Here is a 21,114-nt window from a genome sequence, read left to right as displayed (position 1 = left end):
CAATTATATTGCCAAATCAGAGTGCTATCATGCAGTAAGAAATACTAAGCTGCACATATACTCACGACTCCCAACATCCTCTACAAAAGTCATGTCCACAGGGCATATCCACTGGGTCTTCAAATACAGAAATACTGCACATACAAATGTCACACTGGAAGTGAAGAAGAAAAATGATTTAAACAAAGTCATACCTTGGAGATAGAACATCTCTTTGTTCATTAGTTTATGGCAAAAATACTAGCAGAGTAATTATAAACAGTATTTCAAAGTTATAAGGGAAATTAAAGTTAGTGTGCCTACCTTTGACTAAATAACAAATACCATGCTTATCTCATTATAAATTATTGTGGGATTTAAATGTTTTAATGCAAAAGTGAAATTCTTAAATTCCAAATGTATGTGTTAAATTAGTCAGCAACTATTTGTTTGGAAAAGGAAATACAAGAAACAAATCACTGCACTCTATTCAAGTCAAGATCAAATTGCTCCTTGCAAAATAACCACTTCAATATCATGTCCTTCACCCTATATGCACCCCAGAAAATCTACAAAAACGGAGTAACTCTGTTTTTTCAATACAGCGACTCAGGATATTCAGAGTAGTAATTTAAGGATTTCTACCCAGGGAACCATGCTACAAAGCTGTGCATCTTCTAAACAATAACTACCTTTATAATGTTACAGATGTGAATTACAGAAGTAGGATTCTGTTTTCCAAGAAGGCCCAGATAAAATCCGGAGTGCATTCATACTTACAACATATTTTGTGTGGCTGAATCATTCGAGAAACATAAAAATTTCCTGGAACAGTACACCAATGGTTTGCCAATTAAAAATGCACACAATGGCAGTACTGTTTCTTAATAAAAAGCAAATATTTATTTTGGAAATGTATCCAGATGACAAACTCCGTAAGTTTTATTGAAACAAATACATAATCATCAACATATGATAAATGTCTTCAGAAAAATATAAAACTATTTTCATATCTTTGGTTTCAGGTGCCTATCACAAACTCAACTTTTAATATTTCAGTATGGTGTGCTCAAAATTTTAAGCAATTGGAGATTTTAAGTGAAAATATTGTAGATGGTTTTCCCAAATTCTTTTATGTTTTCTGTTTTAAAAGAGAAAAAGAAAGCTCTTTTGTTTTTCAATCTGTAATTCAGAGATCTCAAAAATAGTCTGTGATAATAAATACTTACCAAAGCATGAAATAATTAAACCCTTTAAGTAGGGTATAGGATTCAATTACAAGAATATGACTAGAGGTTCCATGAAACAATATTAAAACTAAAACTAAGGGGCTTCCATGGTGGCACAGTGGTTGAGAGTCCGCCTGCCGATGCAGGGGATATGGGTTCGTGCCCTGGTCCGGGAAGATCCCACATGCCGTGGAGCGGCTGGGCCCATGAGCCATGGCCGCTGAGCCTGTGCTCCGCGGCAGGAGAGGCCACAACAGTGAGAGGCCCGCGTACCGCAAAAAAAACACCAAAAACCTAAAACTATGGGAAGTACACTGAATACTAAACCATACCAAACTGGTGTCCAAATCCCCAGGAGATAAACTTATTTCATCTGGAGAGGTGACAGAAGAGCGTGTAGTCCTTGGAGTTCTTGGAGAAGGGAGTGTGTCCCAGGCATTATACCCACTTGGTGGTGGAGTTGGCATTTGAACACCTGATCGTTGGCAGCAGTTCTCTGGGTTGGACATCCAAGCTTCAAGTAATTTCTCCCTGTCCCAATCTTTAAGAAAAATAGAATGGATATCTCTCAAATAACAGAGAAAATATGGTGATGTTTTAAGAGCTTCATAATAACAAAAGAGAATAAGTTAGAGAGATATAGGCCATCTATGGAAAAAAAATTATTTGTATCAAAATAGTAATCGCAAATGAATGTTCAGGATGTTATATCTATTCATATTTTTAAACAGAATTTAAACTTTTATAATTTATCATGGCTTACATCCATGTCAATTTCTAATAATATGGTCAAAATTTTCAGTCATTCCTACTAATAATCAAAAGTGGTGGCTCACATGTCATTGGAATTTACTAAATTTTTATTGGTATAGGTTTGATTAAGCCATTTTACTCTTTCAAGAATAATATGTAACTTCACAATTGGCCTCACTGCTGTCAAGTTGTGAAATGATTACACAGCTAACTATAAGCATGTCAAAATGCCAACAAGTCCTAAAAATCATTTGATAAACAGCTTGAAAGCAGAAGGAACTTCTGAAGAGATTATGATTACAAAGTTTTAGTGAATTTGATATAAATTCCACATTAAGTGAGCCTGATTCTGGCTTAACTAAAAAAACATTACCTTCCTAGTACAAACACTTTAAAAATAGTCAAGTGAAGTATGTTATTGTAAGTCCAGGGCCATAAAAACCCATTCAAAACAATAAACTGATATATCCAATGATTTTCCCAGGTGTTTTATATATATTATTTCATTTACTCCTCCCAACAAACTTTTCAATCATTATTGAGGTGAAGAAACCAAGACTCAGGAAAATTACGTAACTTGCCCAGGCTCACACAGATATGAAGGATTTGAAACAAATTTCTGTGAATCCAAAGCCTGTGTTCTTTCCACTGCAGCCCAATAAAGCATAGGGTCAAAACTAATATGAGTCAATTATTTACCATGGGCCCATTCTGTATCATTTTACAAATCAAATACAAATAACTGTGAAAACTTTCTATATAAGACTTTTTTCAACCATATGAAGTCAATATATTTGGTGGTTTACCAGGATAATTATAATTCAGACATGCAATGAAGATAAAGTGTGTTTCCATATGTGCAAAGGCACAGAAGTACAATGGAGAGACATGAGCAGCTCTGTAAAGTTACAGTATACTATATATTGTGGTTTGGGGAGATGGAAGATAAGATTGGAAACAGGAGTCATTACAAAAGAAGAAAAATCCAACAACTGAAAAACACTGCACATGAGTGCATTCTAGGAAATGTTGCTAAATGGACCTGAGTGTTATGATAGGACATTACAAGCATACCTTGGAGATATTGCAAGTTTGGTTCTAGACCACTGCAATAAAGCAAATATTGCAATAAAACAAGTCATACAAATTTTTTGGTTTCCCAGTACATATAAAGGTTATGTTTACACTACATTGTTTTTTTAGCTATAATGCTATTACACACTTAACAGACTACAATACCTTAATTAAAATACTTTATTGCTAAAAAACACTAACCATCATCTGACAATGTAAGGTTGCCACAGATGTTCAAATTGTAAAAAAATGCAATATCTGCAAAGCACAGTAAAGCAAAGTGCAATAAAATGAGGTATACTTGTACTTATTTAAAAAGTTAAAACTTTCTTAGAACAGTATGATTATTTTTCAAATCTCCACTATAATACTTTTTCATAAATGGAAAAAAAGAACTACTATAATTTATATACACACATATTAAATTCTAGTCTTATCTACTACAAATATTTTCCAGCACAATTTCTGCTTGGATTCTATCACATCATTCATTTAGCAAACATTTATTGAATGTCTTTTATGTGCCATACACTATGTCAGGCTGTAGGGATATAATAGGAGGAAAAACCAGGCATAATTCCTGCTTTCATGGAACTTAGAGTCTAGTAGGGAGAAAGACATTAAGTAAAATCAACACATTAAAAAAAAAATCATCACTGTCAGAAGCACCATTAAGAAGAGGTAGAGACTCCTATTCAGGGAGCTCATGGCTTGGAGTGGACATCCGAAGGATGAGTGGGAGCTAACTGGGTAAAAGGAAGAGGGAGAGACATTCTAGACAGATGGTACACAGCATGTTAAAAGGCCTTATGGCAGGAGAGAAGGTAGCATCCTTGTGAAATTTTAAAAGTCAATGTAGTTGGAGCATGGAGACCAGAGGGGAAGCACTGTGTGAGTGAGGCTGAAAACAGGCAGGGACTAGGCCATGTAGGACTTTTAATAATACTCCTATCATCAGTTTAGAAGTGACAGGAAGCCAGTGAAAACTGGGCTTAGGGTTAGGAAGAACAGGTTGTCACTGTTAGATCTGAAAAGATCATTCTGACTACAGTACGGAATAACAAAGCAATTGGATACGGTGAGAGTGGAGGGAAAGGTATACTAGAAAGGAGGCTACTGGGAAGTACCATTGAGAGATTATGGTCGCCAAGGCCATGGTTGGCTGCAGTGGAGATGAAGAGAAAGGAAGAAGTTAAGATCTGGGACGTGAGACTGAAAATTTGGTAACAATGGGATATAGGGTCTGAGGGAAAGGAAATGTCAAAGTTGTTGTCCAGGGTCTTCCACGTTGGTTGGTTTGTCCTGCCATCCATGTAAATAGGGACTACCAGAGACTCAGTTACAGGTTTAAAAGCATGATTTTAATTTTAGACATGATGAGATTAAGGGGCTTTTGAGATATCCTAGAGGTGCTTTCAAATCGGCAGTTATATATAAGTGTATAGAGCTCAGAAGTCTAGTCTTAGAGGGAGAAATCTGTATCTATGAAAGCTGTGGGAGAAGATGTCATTTCCTAGGAATAGAGTAGAGTGAGAGGAGGTGTGGACTACCGATGTTTAATTACCTATAGAAATGATGAGTCTCCAAATGAGATTTAAAAAATACTTCCGTATACACTTACTCTAAGGACAAGCAAACTAGCCTTGGTCTCATATTTAAAAAAACAGGTAAGTAAATTTTACTTATTTTCTCATTAGGTAGCTTTGAACTATATAAGTTACTTTTATTACTGAGGAAATGCTCAGAAAATGACCTTTGTATTCTTAACAGTCATCCTTAAAATTCAATTACTACTCAGTAAATACTGCCAAACATTTCTGTATTCTGTCTTCAACCTCATTACTTTGGGACTAAATTTGACAGTAGATAACATAATACTTAAATCTATTTTCCTGTGGAAAGCTGAATGAACGTTACCAAGGATACAATCTATAAATCTAACAAATAGTTCAGTTTAATAGCTCTGAAACAGAGCCCATCGGGATTTTGACAGCAATTAGTATAAACTGCAGCTCTGTGCACTGTCTTTTTTATTCACTAGCATCATTTATCTCTGAAAATCTTATTTGATTATCAAAATGTCACTGATATTACCTAAACAATATAGAAGAGATGTCCATCTGAAAACCTGCATTAGCCTCTATTATATGCCTTAATAGGAGACTGAAATATAGAACTCTTAAGTTATCAAAAAAGTTATCAGAGAATAGACAAATGTCAAGTAATAGAATTCAATTAGATATCACGTTATTAGAATACTATATAAAAGAAGTAACTTAGGGAAATATCAATGGAATGAAAATGGAGGTGATCATTTAAAAATACTTGATGACACAATGTGTAAACACCAGAGAAGAAAATCTTTGTTTTAATTACAATTACTAGTTAAGTTAGCCTTAGATTCTATATAATATTGTAACTTAGAATTATGATATATTATACAATTTAGCTGAATGTAGATACCTGTGGCAGAAATGGTCATAAGTACTACACAACAGTTCTGCAAAGTAGAACTGTTGCTTGCAGTTAAGTGTGACCATGTGACTGAATTCTGGTCAGTGGAATAGGTGCAGGAGTGATTTATGCCACTTCCAGGACTGGCTCAAAAAACTTCCCACACCTATTTCTCCACACTTTTTCCTTTCTGATTGGTTGTCTGGAATGGAGATAATCCAGGCAACCTCAGAAGCTACTTTGTTAATATGGCAGAGCCTCAGTCAGTCAGAGTAACTGTGGAGCAGAGCCCCTGTCCCATTCCTAACACTTTAGACTATTATGATTAATAAATGTTTACTGTGTTTGACTCAATACTTTCATTTCAGCAGCCAGCCTACCCTAACTAATACAACTGTCACGTTACAGCTCCTCACAGATGAATAGCTTCTACTTTTATGCCAGCTCTACATTATATTTAAATGCACTCTCTTTATTTGAAAGCTCAAGCAAAGGACAGGGTGCTGTGAATCTCACACAAAAGAAACACAATTTAAGGTATTTGGTATTTCTTTACAAGTTTTTATGACTGTTAAGTATTATTACTGACTAAGAGGAAAATATTTTATCTTTAAATTCTAAGATTTAAAAAACTATTCTGAATTTCTCAATGTCGTTTTTGAACCAGGTCTAAATTTTTTCCCCAAAGGATTTACTTCAAAATTTTAAAAGATGGCAATGGAGAAAAATAGTTTTAAAATAAAAAGATGGATTTTTAAATATATAAATAACATTTCAGATATATTATCTATTCATTTTGTAACTATGTTCTGAGGGCTTAAGGGATGCCAGATATTGTGGAAACAAAAATCAATAAAAAGCTGTCCTCTAAGAGCTCCCAGGTTAATGTAGAAGAAAAGCAAATAAAGAGACTATTACAATATTGTATTCTAAGCATACGACACATACATGCACAGGATATAATGGGAAGAGACAGGAAGGCTCTCAGTGAATACTTGGGAACACATAAGCAGAAAAGATTTCCTGGAAGACTGATTAATAAGGACAAGCAGGAGTGGGTAAATAAATGGGAAGATTAACAGCCCAGGTAAAGAAGCCTGGGTCATGAAGGTCTACTAAAGAGCTGGGATATTTTAAGTCTGTGGAGAGCCAGTGAAGGGTTTTTCAGCAGGGGAGTTACATGCTCAAAATTTTAAAATGCAATATAAAAAATGAATAAGGATGAAGAGGAATGGCAACAGCAGAGACTACAATTTAGATGAAAAATAATGACAACCTGAATTTAAGTCAGTGGCAGTGAGAATGAAAAGAGCTAGGGAGGATGGGGAGAGGATGAGAGATATTTAGGAAGAGAAATGATGAGACTGTGGCCAAATGTAATAGGGATGGAGAAGGAAAGTATGACTTCCCAGTTTCTAGTTAGGGTGATTAAATTAATGTGGCAGTCCATTTATCAAGACAGTGGAAGAAATGATGAGTTCAGGTGTGGACATCTTTAGGTTGAGGAGAAAATGTTAAAAAGGCATTTAGAAATAAAGCCTTGAATACTTTATTAAGGTCAGGTGGTAGATATAGATATATTCTTTATTAGGTGGTTTTTGAAACCCTTGGTTTCATTAGATAAATGTGCACAGCAACAACCGTTTCTCAGAAAACGGTCTACTTCGTAAGGCTTGTTTACAACACACTTTTTTTGCTGCATCCCTCACCTAAAGACTTAGACTCCCTGGAAGTCGTCCTAGGATTCTCTGGTTAGTTTCCCAGGCTATCCTTATTTATACTAAAATATAGAGCCACTGGTATATAAAGTGGAAAAGAGTGTCAAGTACAGAACTCTGGGAAATATCAATATTGAAGTTAGTGATTCTGGATGGTTATATACCAAATTATTCACAGAGGTGATCAAAGGAGGATGAAATATGCAGTTTAAATTTTCTTCTGATCAAAACGTTATATAAAAATTTTTGGAAGTTGACATTCTATTTTAGTATAGATGGTAAAGATTTATAGTTAAAACAGACCGGTATGCCTCAAAATTACTGGATGAGAAGAGCCATTTACCTTTCTATTTTTAAAAATAATTTCTAAACCAGAAAAAACCTCTTTGAAATAAGCCAAAATGTCAAATATCAAGTGTGCAATGAGAGGGTCCAACTCAGCATGTAACAACTCCCAGAATGGTTATACTAAGTATCACAGAGAACTTAAAATAAGCTGAGCACTTTTCCTAAGTAAATTTGGTAATGTCCTCAAAAAAATAAAAACAAACAAACAAAAAACCTCACCTTAAAAGGAATAACATATTCCTGCCTTGACTCTCTAAATTTCTCTTTGTGTATTTCATGGTGAGAAACAGCTTTTACATAAAATAAATACAACTGACAATACTAATAACACAACTGTTAGTTAACTTTATTTAATTGACTTTAGTAAAAATTAATGTCAAAACCAGGACTAGGACTATGGATTCCAACTCTCAACCCTGCTCGAATCAGATACATTTCTAAAATTAGACAATCTATAAGTTGATTTAGTAGCTCAATTTTCAAAGGAAATTTCCTGTTTCTCTCTACGATTCGTAGCCAGTTTATACTTCAAAATACAAAATGTTATGAGGGGGCTTCCCTGGTGGCGCAGTGGTTGCGCGTCCGCCTGCCGATGCAGGGGAACCGGGTTCGCGCCCCGGTCTGGGTAGATCCCACATGCCGCGGAGCGGCTGGGCCCGTGAGCCATGGCCGCTGGGCCTGCGCGTCCGGAGCCTGTGCTCCGCAACGGGAGAGGCCGCAGCAGAGGGAGGCCCGCATACCACAAAAAAAAAAAAAAAAAAAAAAAAAAAAAAAATGTTATGAGGATGCTGAGTACTGCAGTAACTACTGCACAAAAATGAACTTAGGCTTGTTTGGCAAACTATTCTGTTTTATATTAAAACATTAAAATAGCCACCTTTTAACTCTGAAAAGTTTCAAAAGGCACTCGTGTTATCAGAAGCACATTTCTTTCATTACCATGAGCTCGAAGTAAAGCTTCAGCAGTAAATAGTGGAGCCTGGAGCATGTCTGCTGTTTCCACAATAAGCATATCTTTCAATCTACGAAGATCCTGAGGTCTTAATCCTTCATATGGCTTTAAAAAGAAGAAAAACAAAGTTAAATTGGCTATTATACTATTAGGAAGTTCTAAATGCCTATAAATAAATATATATGATTATTATTTATTTAACCTTCCAGTTCCAGTTTGGCAATGAAGTTAAAAAGGCTCTGTATGTTCCACTATCATGGACTTCAAACTACTCTCTCACGAAGTCTTTTTTAAGCTGGAAAGTAGATGCCTAGTCTCATGTACCTTATCATTCTAAAACAAAAGAATCATACTATAATGACAAAACCATCTTATTTCATAGTTTTAAAAATCTGAATAATACAAAAAAGAATTAGAAATAGAAATCTATAATCCCGCCACTGAGCAATGGTCATGATTAAAGTTCTCAAGTATTTTTATCCAGTCTTTTCATTTTGCAAATCAACTGTATGTGAATATATCAATGTATGTTTTCACTTAGATTCACTTTTAATTACTGAACCACCAACATTGACACTTATTAAGATACAATCTGGATTGCTAGTGGGATTATATGATACCTATTAATTAATTTGGAGAGAAGTGGTTATGACATACTATTCAACTTATCATAAATGTATTCTCTCTGTTTATTCAAGTGTTAATGCTTCTTAGTTTTCTTCATAAAGGTACTGTATCATTTCAGGTTTTTAAAATTCTTTTGTTATCCTTTATACTTTTTTTTTTTGCTTTTAACAGAAAACACACAAGGAATAAAATCACAAATGTCTCACTATTCAGAAATTTATAAAAGCTAAAATAACCTGTGACATGTTTTCCCCATTACATTTCCCTATTCTTGCTTACGGCAATCACTATCATGAATTTGATTTGTAGCTATCATAATATTATGGCATAACATTAAATATATCGCTAAGCAATTTGCTTTTATTTTTATTCAATATTGTGTTATTATTAATATTGATACACATATCTATTTCAATCCTTTAAACAGATGTAACCAGCTTACTGCAGTAAGCATAGAACTAAAGACCATAACTTAAAAAGCAGCAGAAATTCTCAAATACTTATTAGAATAACAACCATTGAGGATGTCCTTTGGTAACATCTATCACACATTCCAGAGAGTTCTGGGCAGTCTCTATAAATCAGCTATCCCTTATAGCTGATTTATAGATATTTTAAAATTAGATATTATCTTTATTTCTTGCTTTGTTTTTTTGATTATCATGGAAACCATTTCATCAATTCTTACTTAACCCCATATGGTGGGAACTCTATTCACCAGGGGTAATTTCTCTCAGTTGATGTAAGTTTCCTGATCCTAAGATGTCTTCTGGCAGGGAAGCATATATAAGCAATGAGTGTATTAATGACAGGAAAGACTGACAGACTTGACTGCAAAAGAAACTGCCACGATTTAAACATAAAAAGTGTGTTGCTTTTAATATATAAGGAATTTGAGACAATCAGTAAATTTAAAATGTCAAAAGTTATAAACACACAAACGTCCTTAAGTATACAAACTCTTTACCTAACAAACTGGCCAAGGTTTGGAAAAAACAAAAACAAAAACACCCCTCAATATTGGTAAGGTTGCAGTGAGATGGCCCTCTGACGTACTGTGGGTAAAAACAAAAATTGGATTATCATTTAATGACTAAGCATCACGTATCATGAGCCTTTAAAATACTGATCTTAGGGCTTCCCTGGTGGCGCAGTGGTTGCGCGTCCGCCTGCCGATGCAGGGGAACCGGGTTCACGCCCCGGTCTGGGAGGATCCCACATGCCGCGGAGCGGCTGGGCCCGTGAGCCATGGCCGCTGAGCCTGCGCGTCCGGAGCCTGTGCTCCGCAACGGCAGAGGCCACAACAGAGGGAGGCCCGCATACCACAAAAAAAAAAAAAAAAAATACTGATCTTGTGACTCAATAACTTTACTTATAGGAATCTATCCTAAGGTCTATCACAACGTGAACAAGCTGGTCAACTGCAATGTTACTTTTAAAAGTGACAAAATGCAAGGAACCCAAATGTACTTTAAGGGAGTTACAGGACATCTACATGTTAGAGTAGTTATCAGTCATTCAAAATGTTTTCCATGATGAGTTTGTGAATATCAAAAAATGTTAAGAAAAAAAAAAACTACAGGATGTAAAATGTACAATATCATCACACTGATGAAAAATGGAAGGCAAAATGTTACAAGTATTATTTATAAATGGTAGAATAATGACTATTTTAAATTTTCATTCTGCTTCTTCTTATAAAGAGGGTGTTTGGCTGAAAAAGTTTTAATTAAAAAATTAAAGAACTTCCCTGGCGGTCCAGTGGTTAAGACTCCACGCTTCCAATGCAGGGGGCGCGGGTCCGATCCCTGGTCAGGGAACTAGGATCCCACATGCCACTCAGCACGGCCAAAAAAAAAAAAAAAAATTAAAGAAAAATCACTGGGGATGTTAAAAGCTTTAAACAGGGGCAGAGCACGCACTCAATCAGTATGCAGTGTTACTCTTTTTACAAATGATAGTAAAAACTTAATGCCGAATACATTTCATATCACACTGTATTAATAGTCTACTACACCTATATATGCATTCAGCTACACTGCCATGAATCTCTACATATTACAGGTATCCTATAACCTTAAGTAGAAAAAGAAATAAAAATTTAACCTAAACTATTCTATATAGAGATTAACTAAAAAAGGAAAAAGGCGAAATTTAACCCTAACTATCCTTTAAAAAGTGCCCCCAAATCATCATGTACAGTTTGCTTTTAAGCTAATTTATGAACCACACTGTCCTGCAAATATCTACCAAATCCTTTAATGATTAAATTTGTAGTACTCATTCCAGTCTAGAATTTATACACTATATATAACATTGCTTCTAGAAACTGTGTTCCAAGTTCAGATTTGGGACTCCAGGTATCTTTCCTGCCTCAGCAATGAAAACCAATATTTCCTGATATTCCCAGTGGTGGCAACTGTTTATTTCCTGGTATATTTCCTAAATGTTCTTTTTCAGATTAGCCATCATTCTACCTAATTTATGTTGAACCAAATAAAATTAGACTTTAGATACATTAAGAAAGGAATAATATTGATATAAAGCAATCTGTATAGATTCTTTTTTTTAATGTACAGTTTAAAACTTAAATAGGTTACAATGGAAGAAAAACAGTCCTTGAAGGAGAAAGACATATTGCCTTCATGAACATGTAACATATTCACTCTGAATTTCTGCAATGGAACTATAACTAGGTCATGTGAAGCATTTCAATACATTGCTCAGTTCCAAGCAGGCAGTACCCCTTTCTTCTGCAGGAGGGATTAAAATGAAGGTGCCTTTCTCTTTCCTGCTGCAAAGATAAACAGCTTCTTTTTCAGATTAACACAAACCAGCAATAACCTTCAAAGCAGTCCAATACTGATACCAAGAAAGAAAAAGAAAACTAATTTAAAGAGGAATGGCAAATAAAAGTGCCTAAACACATACCAATAATAGTTATATAAGTCCTCTCAGAATCAAGTTAGCACTGAACACTGAAGAATCAGAATCGTTTTCAGAGGAAAAAATTTACTGTGTCTTATAACAATTTCTTTATTTAAGAAATATTTATGGATGCCCACTGTGCATGCAGTGTGTTAGACACTGAAAATATTCTGCTAAATAAGGCAGTTATGGTTCTGGCCCTCATAAAGTTGACAATCTAATAAAAGAGAAAGGCAGTAAACAAGTAAACTATAAAAATATATAAACAAAATAATTATAGCATGTGATAAGTGCTACGAAAAATAAACAGGGTATATGGTAAAGAATAATGGAAGGAGAGGGGTCTACTTCAGAAAGAATGGTCAAAGACTGCCTCTCTGTAGAACTGATATAGTCAAGAGAAAACTTGGAAAATGATTTTAGACATAAGGAACAGGAAATGCAAAAGCCTTAGTATAGTCTAGGTACTACAATTAGAGCAAAGTGTGCCAGGAAAAAACATCTGAGATGATGTTGGAGAGGTAAATAGTGGCGAGGCCGTATAAGGTCTTATATCTGAGCAAACAGTTTGGATTTTATTCTAAGTGCTATGAAAAAAGTCAGTCTATGGTTTAAGTGATATGATCTAATTTAAGTTTAAAAGGCACTCTGGCTACTGTGCACAAAATGGATTCTAAGGGGACGGGAACAGAAGGAAGAAGACCAGTCAGGAAACTACTATAGTAGTTTGGATGAGAAGTGAAGGTGGAGAGGACCTAAGGAGGTAGGAGTAGAGAATGGGAGGAGTAAATGGATTTAGGTTATAACTTTGGAGGTAAACTGACAGAATTCCCAGACTGCTTGGATGTGAGGAATCGAGAATGCTTGCCACAATTATGCTTGAGTGGATGGAGGTAATGTTTACTGACTGAGACAAGGAAGATGTAAAGGAAAACCAGAAAGCAATGTCGCTGAAGCCAAGGGAAGAGTACTTCACTAAGGGAGTGGTTAATTATGTCAAGTGGTGCTGAGGAATTCAAGTAAGAAAAGCACCTACTGGATTTGGCAACACAGTGACTCTTGATGTCCACATCAGTGCAGTTCTATCAGAGTAGAAGGGAAGAAAGTCACACTGCAATGGGCTGAAGAGTGAAGGGAAGGTGAGGAAGTTGGTATGTATAGACAGCTCTTAAGTTTTGTTTTTCTCATATGAAGATCAGAGATAATGGGCTACAAGTGAAGGGGGACAGGGACAGGGCTGGGGAAGAGTGGTCAATGGAGAGGTTGTTTTGTTTTTTAAGATGGGAGTTACCAAAGCATGTTTGTTGATAAGAGCAATCCAGAAGACAGGCAGAGACTGAAGTACAGGACTGGAGTCTTGGAGTCAGCATCTCTATTTATATGTAATTAAACATACTTACATATGCTAAAGAACAGACACCACCTCCACGTTTTCTAGATGTATTTTCATACTTATGGCTATGTAGATCACAGGATATTTAGCATATTGCAAAGAAGACGACACAAACGGGGTTTTAAAGAAGAAAAAAATAAAATTTAATATAAAATCCATATAGGTTTTTTATTAAAATAACTTACCTCTCGTTTGTCTAATGCAGCATATTCAGCTTCTATTTCTTCAGCTTCAGGATCTCGTGAGAATACCATTTGAGATTCCAGATTGAGGGCCAAATCTTTGTGGTGTTGCTTTTCAGCACAATCACAAGGAGTATCTTTATTCTCATTCTCAGCAAACAAGTCTCCTCCATGTTTTACTAAAAGCTAAAAAAGATTTTTTCAAAAACTTTCAACTATAGGACTTCCCTGGTGGCACAGTGGTTAAGAATCTGCCTGCCAATGCAGGGGACACGGGTTCAAGCCCTGGTCCGGGAAGATCCCACATGCCGCAGAGCAACTAAGCCCATGTGCCACAACTACTGAGCCTGTGCTCTAGGGCCCTTAAGCCACAACTACTGAAGCCAGCACGCCTAAAGCCCCTGCTCTCCAACAAGAGAAGCCACCTCGATGAGAAGCCCGTGCACCGCAAGGAAGAGTGGCCCCCACTCGCCACAACTAGAGAAAGCCCGTATGCAGCAACAAAGACCCAGTGCAGCCAAAAATAAATAAATAAATTTATTTAAAAAACAACAACAACAACAAAAATTTGCAACTATAGATTTAAATGACAAGTTATTTCATGCTGCCTATTAGAAAAATTTTAATAAAGCACAACAAAAATTCAACAGTATGTATCTGAAATGACAATAAAAGTTATTTAGATACCAGTGGCTTCTAATTTTAAGATTAGCACTTCTTGCTTATTAGCGTTAAGATGACTTCCTTTTGAGGCTTCCCTGGTGGTGCAGTGGTTAAGAATCTGCCAGTCAATGCAAGGGACACGGGTTCGAGCCCTGGCCCAAGGAGATCCCACATGCCGCAGATAACTGAGCCCTTGCGCCACAACTACTGAGCCTGCACTCTAGAGCCCGCGAGCCACAGCTACTGAGCCTGCATGCCACAACTACTGAAGCCCACGCCTAGAGCCCGTGCTCCCAACAAGAGAAGCCACCACAATAAGAAGCCCGCACACCGCAACGAAGAGTAGCCCCTGCTTGCTGTAACCAGAGAAAGCCCGCGCACAGCAACGAAGACCCAACGCAGCCAAAAATAAAAATAAATAATGAAATAAATTTATTTAAAAAAAACACACAATGACTTCCTTTGGTTAAAAACAACAACAAACCAATTTCTCAAACTTTACAAAGAAATTCTTAAGCATTCTGTCCAATCCAAAGTTTTACTTAAAAATGAATAATTTTATGATCATTCAATGCTCTAAATTTTATACATTTCTATAAATCTTTCTTAAACAAGAAGGACACAGCCAATACTGTTATTTAACAACTAATACCTGGATGTCCTGACAAGGCGGACAAAAGTTTTCATTTGTACCATTCATTATCCAGCTAAACGCTGAAATAAAATTCGGTTGAGCAAATCACTGAAGCAAAACTGTTTTCAATATTCCTCCAAATAAGCAATGGGAATAGCTACTGATAGCCAAGTTGGGAAGATACTCTATCAAATCTCTTGATATTTAAAGGTAGGATTTCGCCCAGGGAAATCCCACTTTTAAAATTACATGGATGGGCTTCCCTAGTGGCGCAGCGGTTGCGCGTCCGCCTGCCGATGCAGGGGAACTGGGTTCGCGCCCCGGTCTGGGAGGATCCCACATGCCGCGGAGCGGCTGGGCCCGTGAGCCATGGCCGCTGAGCCTGCGCGTCCGGAGCCTGTCCTCCGCAACGGGAAATGCCGCAGCAGAGGGAGGCCGGCATACCACAAAAAAAACAAAAAACAAAAAAAAAAACATGGAATAGGGACTTGACTTGTTCACTACTGAGGTTTCTGCTGGTTTTGCAGAAGTTAAATATGTTGTTATTAAGGGCTATAGATTCAAGGTTCCCCAGTATGTCTGCAGAGACATTAACAAGGACATGAATACCATGAGGGCCATAATCTAGGACAACCCTAAAGGACAGCCTGACAATTAGTCATGGAGCTGATTCTTTTATAGAATTCAGTCACAACCATAACAACACAGTAACAGCCACCACTTATTGTTTTCTAAGTGCTAAGCACTATGCTGGGACTTCAAATACATATTCTTACCTAATATTAACAACCCCAAGTGGCAGGGATATTATAATGTTTCAGAAGAGTTAAACAAGTTGACCAAAGTTACTCAACTAATAAGCAGTAGAACTGGGATTCAGACACAAGTTTGACCAAGTTCTTAACCACGACTGGACACTGTACTGACCCAAAGAATAGGCTGATCACAAAATAAAGAAGTCAAATGTATTCTGGGCCCACCATAAAGTTCTGGCCAGATCTTATTTATGATCTAAATGTGAATACTTTTTAGAGATTTTCATTTTTTATGTGGGTTAATAAAAATGGTAGCTTCTTTTCATTTTCTTCCAAATAATTTTATCTCTTCTCCCTCCAACAAACACACGGATCTTCCTGTAAAGGTCTTTTATTGCTTTTGGGACTGTCATCCTTAACCCTTATGGTTCCTCCACAGTCATCCCAAGAGGCCCTGATAAAATAAGGGACTTATACCAATGCCAGGCCTGGAAGCCATGGGCTAACTTGACAAGCCCAATGGATATGACTTAGGCTTCTTGCTCTAAGCCAAAGGTATACCTCAGAGCTAAGATGGTTTAAAACATTTTTTAAGTTGTAAAAACAAGCAAACAAACAAACCAAGAAGAATATGAAACACAGGCTTGTGGTCACAAAGCTTAAAATATTTACCCATTACATCTGGCCCTTTACAGAAAAAAAATCTGTGAAAAATAGCTCTCAGCAGTCACTGTTGCAGCCACCTTCTAGAGCCTGAAGGCAAGGTCATATCAGCTGCTATTTACCACCTGGAACCTTTTTAGTCTAAATGTGGTCCGGGGACACCAGGGGGTTTGTTAGAAATGCTGACTCTCAGGGCTACCACCCAAGCCCCTCCCACTCCAGGCCTCTAAATCAGAATCTGATTCTCATCTCCAGGAGATTCTTATGCACATTAAACTCTGACAAGCAATGACCCTAGACTATGGCCTGTATGGCATGGAAACTGACATATTTATATTACCTTCTCTGTTCAATACTGGCAACTTGTATTAAGTCCACAGACTTATACCTATTGCAGGGTCTGTTACTGTTTTCAGCCTTTCTGCTTCACTAACACAACAGACTATTTGCTTCTGGCTGCTACAGAACTGAGAGCTGACTTGACTCTATGGTTCTTTGATATTCAGAGTAGCAGAAATGCACACTGGGATGGCTTTCAAAGCCATGACTTGATTTACTTCCACAACAGATACTACCACAGAAGAGATTCTAAATATTAGCAAACAAGATAAATCACCTTTAACTTAATCACCCTAGTCTTTAGCAAAAGCAAAGACAAAATTTAAGAGGCTGTGCCATTCCAGAATATTGGTAAGAGGAACCTTCCAGAGTATAGACTGCATTCCTTGGGGTTTAAAAAAAAAAAGGATGTGTGGAGAGGGGATGTGCAAGAAGTCATTGTTGAGAGTCACTGTAGACTATTTTTAGAATTTGAGACTTCTTGCCTTGATTGGTAATTTGAAAGGAGTCCCCAAATGAGTCTGATGGGAGTGGGGTGAGGGGCCACAAAAAATGTGTATCTCATTGCTGCAATTGGTACCTGGACAGAAACTCATAAACAGTGATGGAACGGAGGGTCCATGTTTACAGCATTTGTCTTGGCAAGGAAAATCAACGTATATGCTACCTTTGGCATAGAAGCTAGCTAGCTATCACCAGTACTGCCTGACATTGGAGGATTACTTTTTTAAAAAGAATTTCAGCATACTGACCTTTGGGGCCTAAGGCTGGAACAAAAGAAAGCAGAAGATGTCAAGATATCTGTTAGTTAAACTTTTGCTGCATAAAGTCAGGTGTTTTGCTTTTACATAATAGGGTGTTACACGTGGTTCTGAAGAGGTAGTTTTTAAATGCTTCAACCAAAGCATTCTAAGTATCATTTTCTCCACTCTCAAGCAAGGACAACTGAATATTTTATTCAAATGTGTTTTTTAGCCTATCTCAGACACTTGGTGGTACATACAATTTTCTACCTTAAAAGAAACATCCATTATTTGTAGTGAGGTGGATGGACCTGGAGTCTGTCATACAGAGTAAAGTAAGTCAGAAGGAGGAAAAACAAATACCGTATGCTAACACATATATATGGAATCTAAGAAAAAAAAATGTCATGAAGAACCTAGGGTTAAGACGGGAATAAAGACACAGACCTACTAGAACATGGGGAGGGAGACGCAAGAGGGAGGAGATATGGGAACATATGTATATGTATAACTGATTCACTTTGTTGTAAAGCAGAAACTAACACACCATTGTAAAGCAATTATACTCCAATAAAGATGTTAAAAAAAATAAAATTTAATTTAAAAATTAAAAAAAAAAAACATCCAATTATCACTATTTCAGCGCATCTGTTTATCGATTTTGCCTTCCTTTCTGTTCATAATCCCAGAGGAAGCGGGGAAGGACAGCCCTTAGTTCATGACAAACCCCTTCCCACCCCTTTGATCCATCATCTAAATGGCTGGTTGACTCTGAACAAGTCATTTAACTTCTGTTAAGTCTCAGTTTACCAGGTCCATCTATAAAATGAGGCTTACATAATCTTGAGAAAAAATGTAAAAAAAGATAATTCTTAGTCTCTTCTGGTTGTAAAATTACCATTTCCTCATCTGTTTCCTCTATGACCTTGAGCACTCCATCACTCCCTCCATCTTCACTCTCTTTCTACTGGCTCCTGGTACAGGAGTCCCCTATCTTAATTCTGTTAGCCTTCTTGTCACTTCCCCAATACTTTACTTTCTCTCTTGGCCACATTTGTCAACTTAGTGACTGACATCCGCTGTCTCTCTACTTCCTCAGCAAATTACTCAACTTCTCCCAGCAATCTGGCTTCTACTCTGCCCACTTCACTATAATATTCCTGAAAGTCATTAATACCTCTCAAATCCAACAGCCTTATCGGTCTTGTAATTCCTTGCCCTTTCTGAAGCACATCAAATGACTGACTACCTCCTCTCCTTGAAATTCTTCTCTTGGCATCCTCGACAATGTATTATTTTGGTTCTCTTCTCTGCTTTTTTGGTTTTTGTTGTAGGCCACTTATTGTTCTCACTCCCTTTAAACATAGGCATTCTCCAAGTTGATGCTGTGACTTTAATTCTGTAATTTTATCTATAAAGTCTTTTCCTTAGATTCCTTATCTATATCTTATCTTGCAGATAACATTTAATTCTAAATCTATATTCATTACTCCCAGTTAGTTCTAATCTTCAATAGCCTGAATACCATTTCATGTGGATAATCTAAGACCACAATCTCCTTCTAAATGAAAATGCAAGATATTCTCCCTTCCTTCTAACCAATTCCTTCACCTCATCTCACTTTTAATTTTTTTTTTCTTTTTACAACTAAAGTGTAGTTGACATACAACACCTCATCTCACTTTTTAAATGTCTGTCAATTGTTAGCAGGCTTCAAAGTGAACAAGGTTCAAAATCATGCTCAGTTTACTTAAAAATAAATTTATTTTACTCTAATTATAGATATGATAGCAGATTGTTACACAAAATGCAAAAAAAAACTCAAAGAGAGAAAATTATATTATCCAAAGATAGCTCAACATTGTTAATATTAACATTTTAAAGTCTCCAACGGGCTTCCCTGGTGGTGCAGTGGTTAAGAGTCCGCCTGCCAATGCAGGGGACACGGGTTCGATCCCTGGTCCGGGAAGATCCCACATGCCACAGAGCAGCTGAGTCCGCGGGCCACAACTGCTGAGCCTTTGCTCTAGAGCCCATGGGCCACAATTACTGAGCCCGTGTGCCTAGAGCCTGTGCTCCGCAACGGGAGAAGCCACCGCAGCGAGAGGTCCAGGCACAGCAACGAAAAGTGGCCCCCGCTCGCCACAACTAGAGAAAGCCCGCGTGCAGCAACAAAGACCCAACGCAGCCAAAAATAAAATAAATAAATAAAGTCTCCATCATTTTTAACCTTTCTCTCCCTTGCTTTCTTGTATCAACTGACCAAGTCACCTAAATGCATCTGCCTCATTCTTTCCATTTCTAATACCACCATACAAATCCAGGCCCTTTATCAGTTCACAGCAGAATTAGTGCAATAATATTCTAACTCCTGTCACTCCCCCTAGTAGACTGGTTTTCAACCTTGGCTGAACACTAGAATCATCTGGAGAAGTTTAATATACTAGTGTCTGGGGGTCCACTCTCAGAAATTCCAATTTTATTCATTTGAGATATGGTCTACACTATGGGATTTTTTGTGCAGACATGGTTACAACCACTGTTTCAGCACAAAGGTTTCCAAATTGTTTATGAATCATCTGGGTAGTCTGATAGTCATATTAGGGTGATCTAGAGTGGGGATTAAATATATGAACTCTTTAAAGGTGATTCCATTGTATGTCCCACAGACTACTGCTCTAAACCAAGGATTCTCAAACTTTAATGTGAGTATGAATGAATCACCTTGGGGTTCTTGTTAAACTACAAATTCAGACTCAGCTGATCTGAGATGAGGCCTGAGATTCTGCATTCCCAACAAGTACCCAAATTCATGCCAATGCCAGTCTGAGGACCATTGTCTGGGTAGCAAGGCTTTAAGAACCACTCCTTTAGAAGTCCCCCCTTCCAACTCTATTCTACATTATAACCATTAGGCTAATCTTACTATATTTGCTTTCATAATAGCACTCCACCAATCAAAAAATTTAAATGGCTCAATTTTCTATAAATAAATCCAAAATTCTTGGCATTAGTATTTCTACTTAGTATGGCTTCTATCTTCATTTTAAGTCATCTCTCTTATCAAACCTCTGCAAAATACTTCAATCTGCATATGTTCGAGACCTAGATCAGTGCTTCTCAAACTATAACATGCAAACGAATAACCAGTAAAACTTACTTAAAGCATTCCTGGAGTCTACCCCCAGAGATTCTGATTTGGAATCTGGAGGTCTGTGGGGCACAAGAATTTGTACTTATAACAAGCTCCCAGGCGTTACTGATGCTACAAAATGTGCTGAGGGCCACATTTTGAGTAGTCTCCTCCAAATACTTAAACTGAAATCTCATCCACTCAAATATTACTGCTACCCATGAAATCTTCTGGGCTAAGTAAAATTTAAATGATGTCTCCTTCCCTTCAATGCCTATAACAGTTAATGCCTAAATAATTAATAGCTCTTAGCATCATAATGTTTTGGAGGCAATAATGAAATCATAACTTTCTTGATTAAAAATTAGAAAACTGAGGCCCAGAAACAGGCAAAGTTACTCAGTTGCTGAGATGAGACTACAATTTCTGTATTCTTTTTACAGTTTTAAAACCCCAGGTGCGGGCTTCGCTGGTGGCGCAGTGGTTGCGCGTCCGTCTGCCGATGCAGGGGAACCGGGTTCGCGCCCCGGTCTGGGAGGATCCCACG

General features: G+C 37.1%; 1 protein-coding gene across 5 annotated transcripts in view; it reads right to left on the bottom strand.

The window, feature by feature from the left end:
- The window catches only part of ANKIB1 (ankyrin repeat and IBR domain containing 1), a 137,979-nt gene that overhangs the window by 39,487 nt on the left and 77,378 nt on the right, over positions 1–21,114 (bottom strand). For all 5 annotated transcript variants that reach the window (XM_024127813.3, XM_024127823.3, XM_024127815.3 and 2 more), the window contains exons 4-7: positions 13,641–13,823; positions 8,495–8,612; positions 1,541–1,749; positions 66–154 (exon numbers count right to left, since the gene is read on the bottom strand). In XM_024127813.3, coding sequence (XP_023983581.1) covers positions 66–154; positions 1,541–1,749; positions 8,495–8,612; positions 13,641–13,823 — 599 coding nt within the window. The remainder of the gene's footprint in view (positions 1–65; positions 155–1,540; positions 1,750–8,494; positions 8,613–13,640; positions 13,824–21,114) is intronic.

Source organism: Physeter macrocephalus, chromosome 5 (genome assembly GCF_002837175.3).
Source record: "Physeter macrocephalus isolate SW-GA chromosome 5, ASM283717v5, whole genome shotgun sequence".
In the NCBI taxonomy this organism is placed as follows: Eukaryota; Metazoa; Chordata; class Mammalia; order Artiodactyla; family Physeteridae; genus Physeter; species Physeter macrocephalus.
This window is presented reverse-complemented; position numbering and strand designations above follow the sequence as displayed.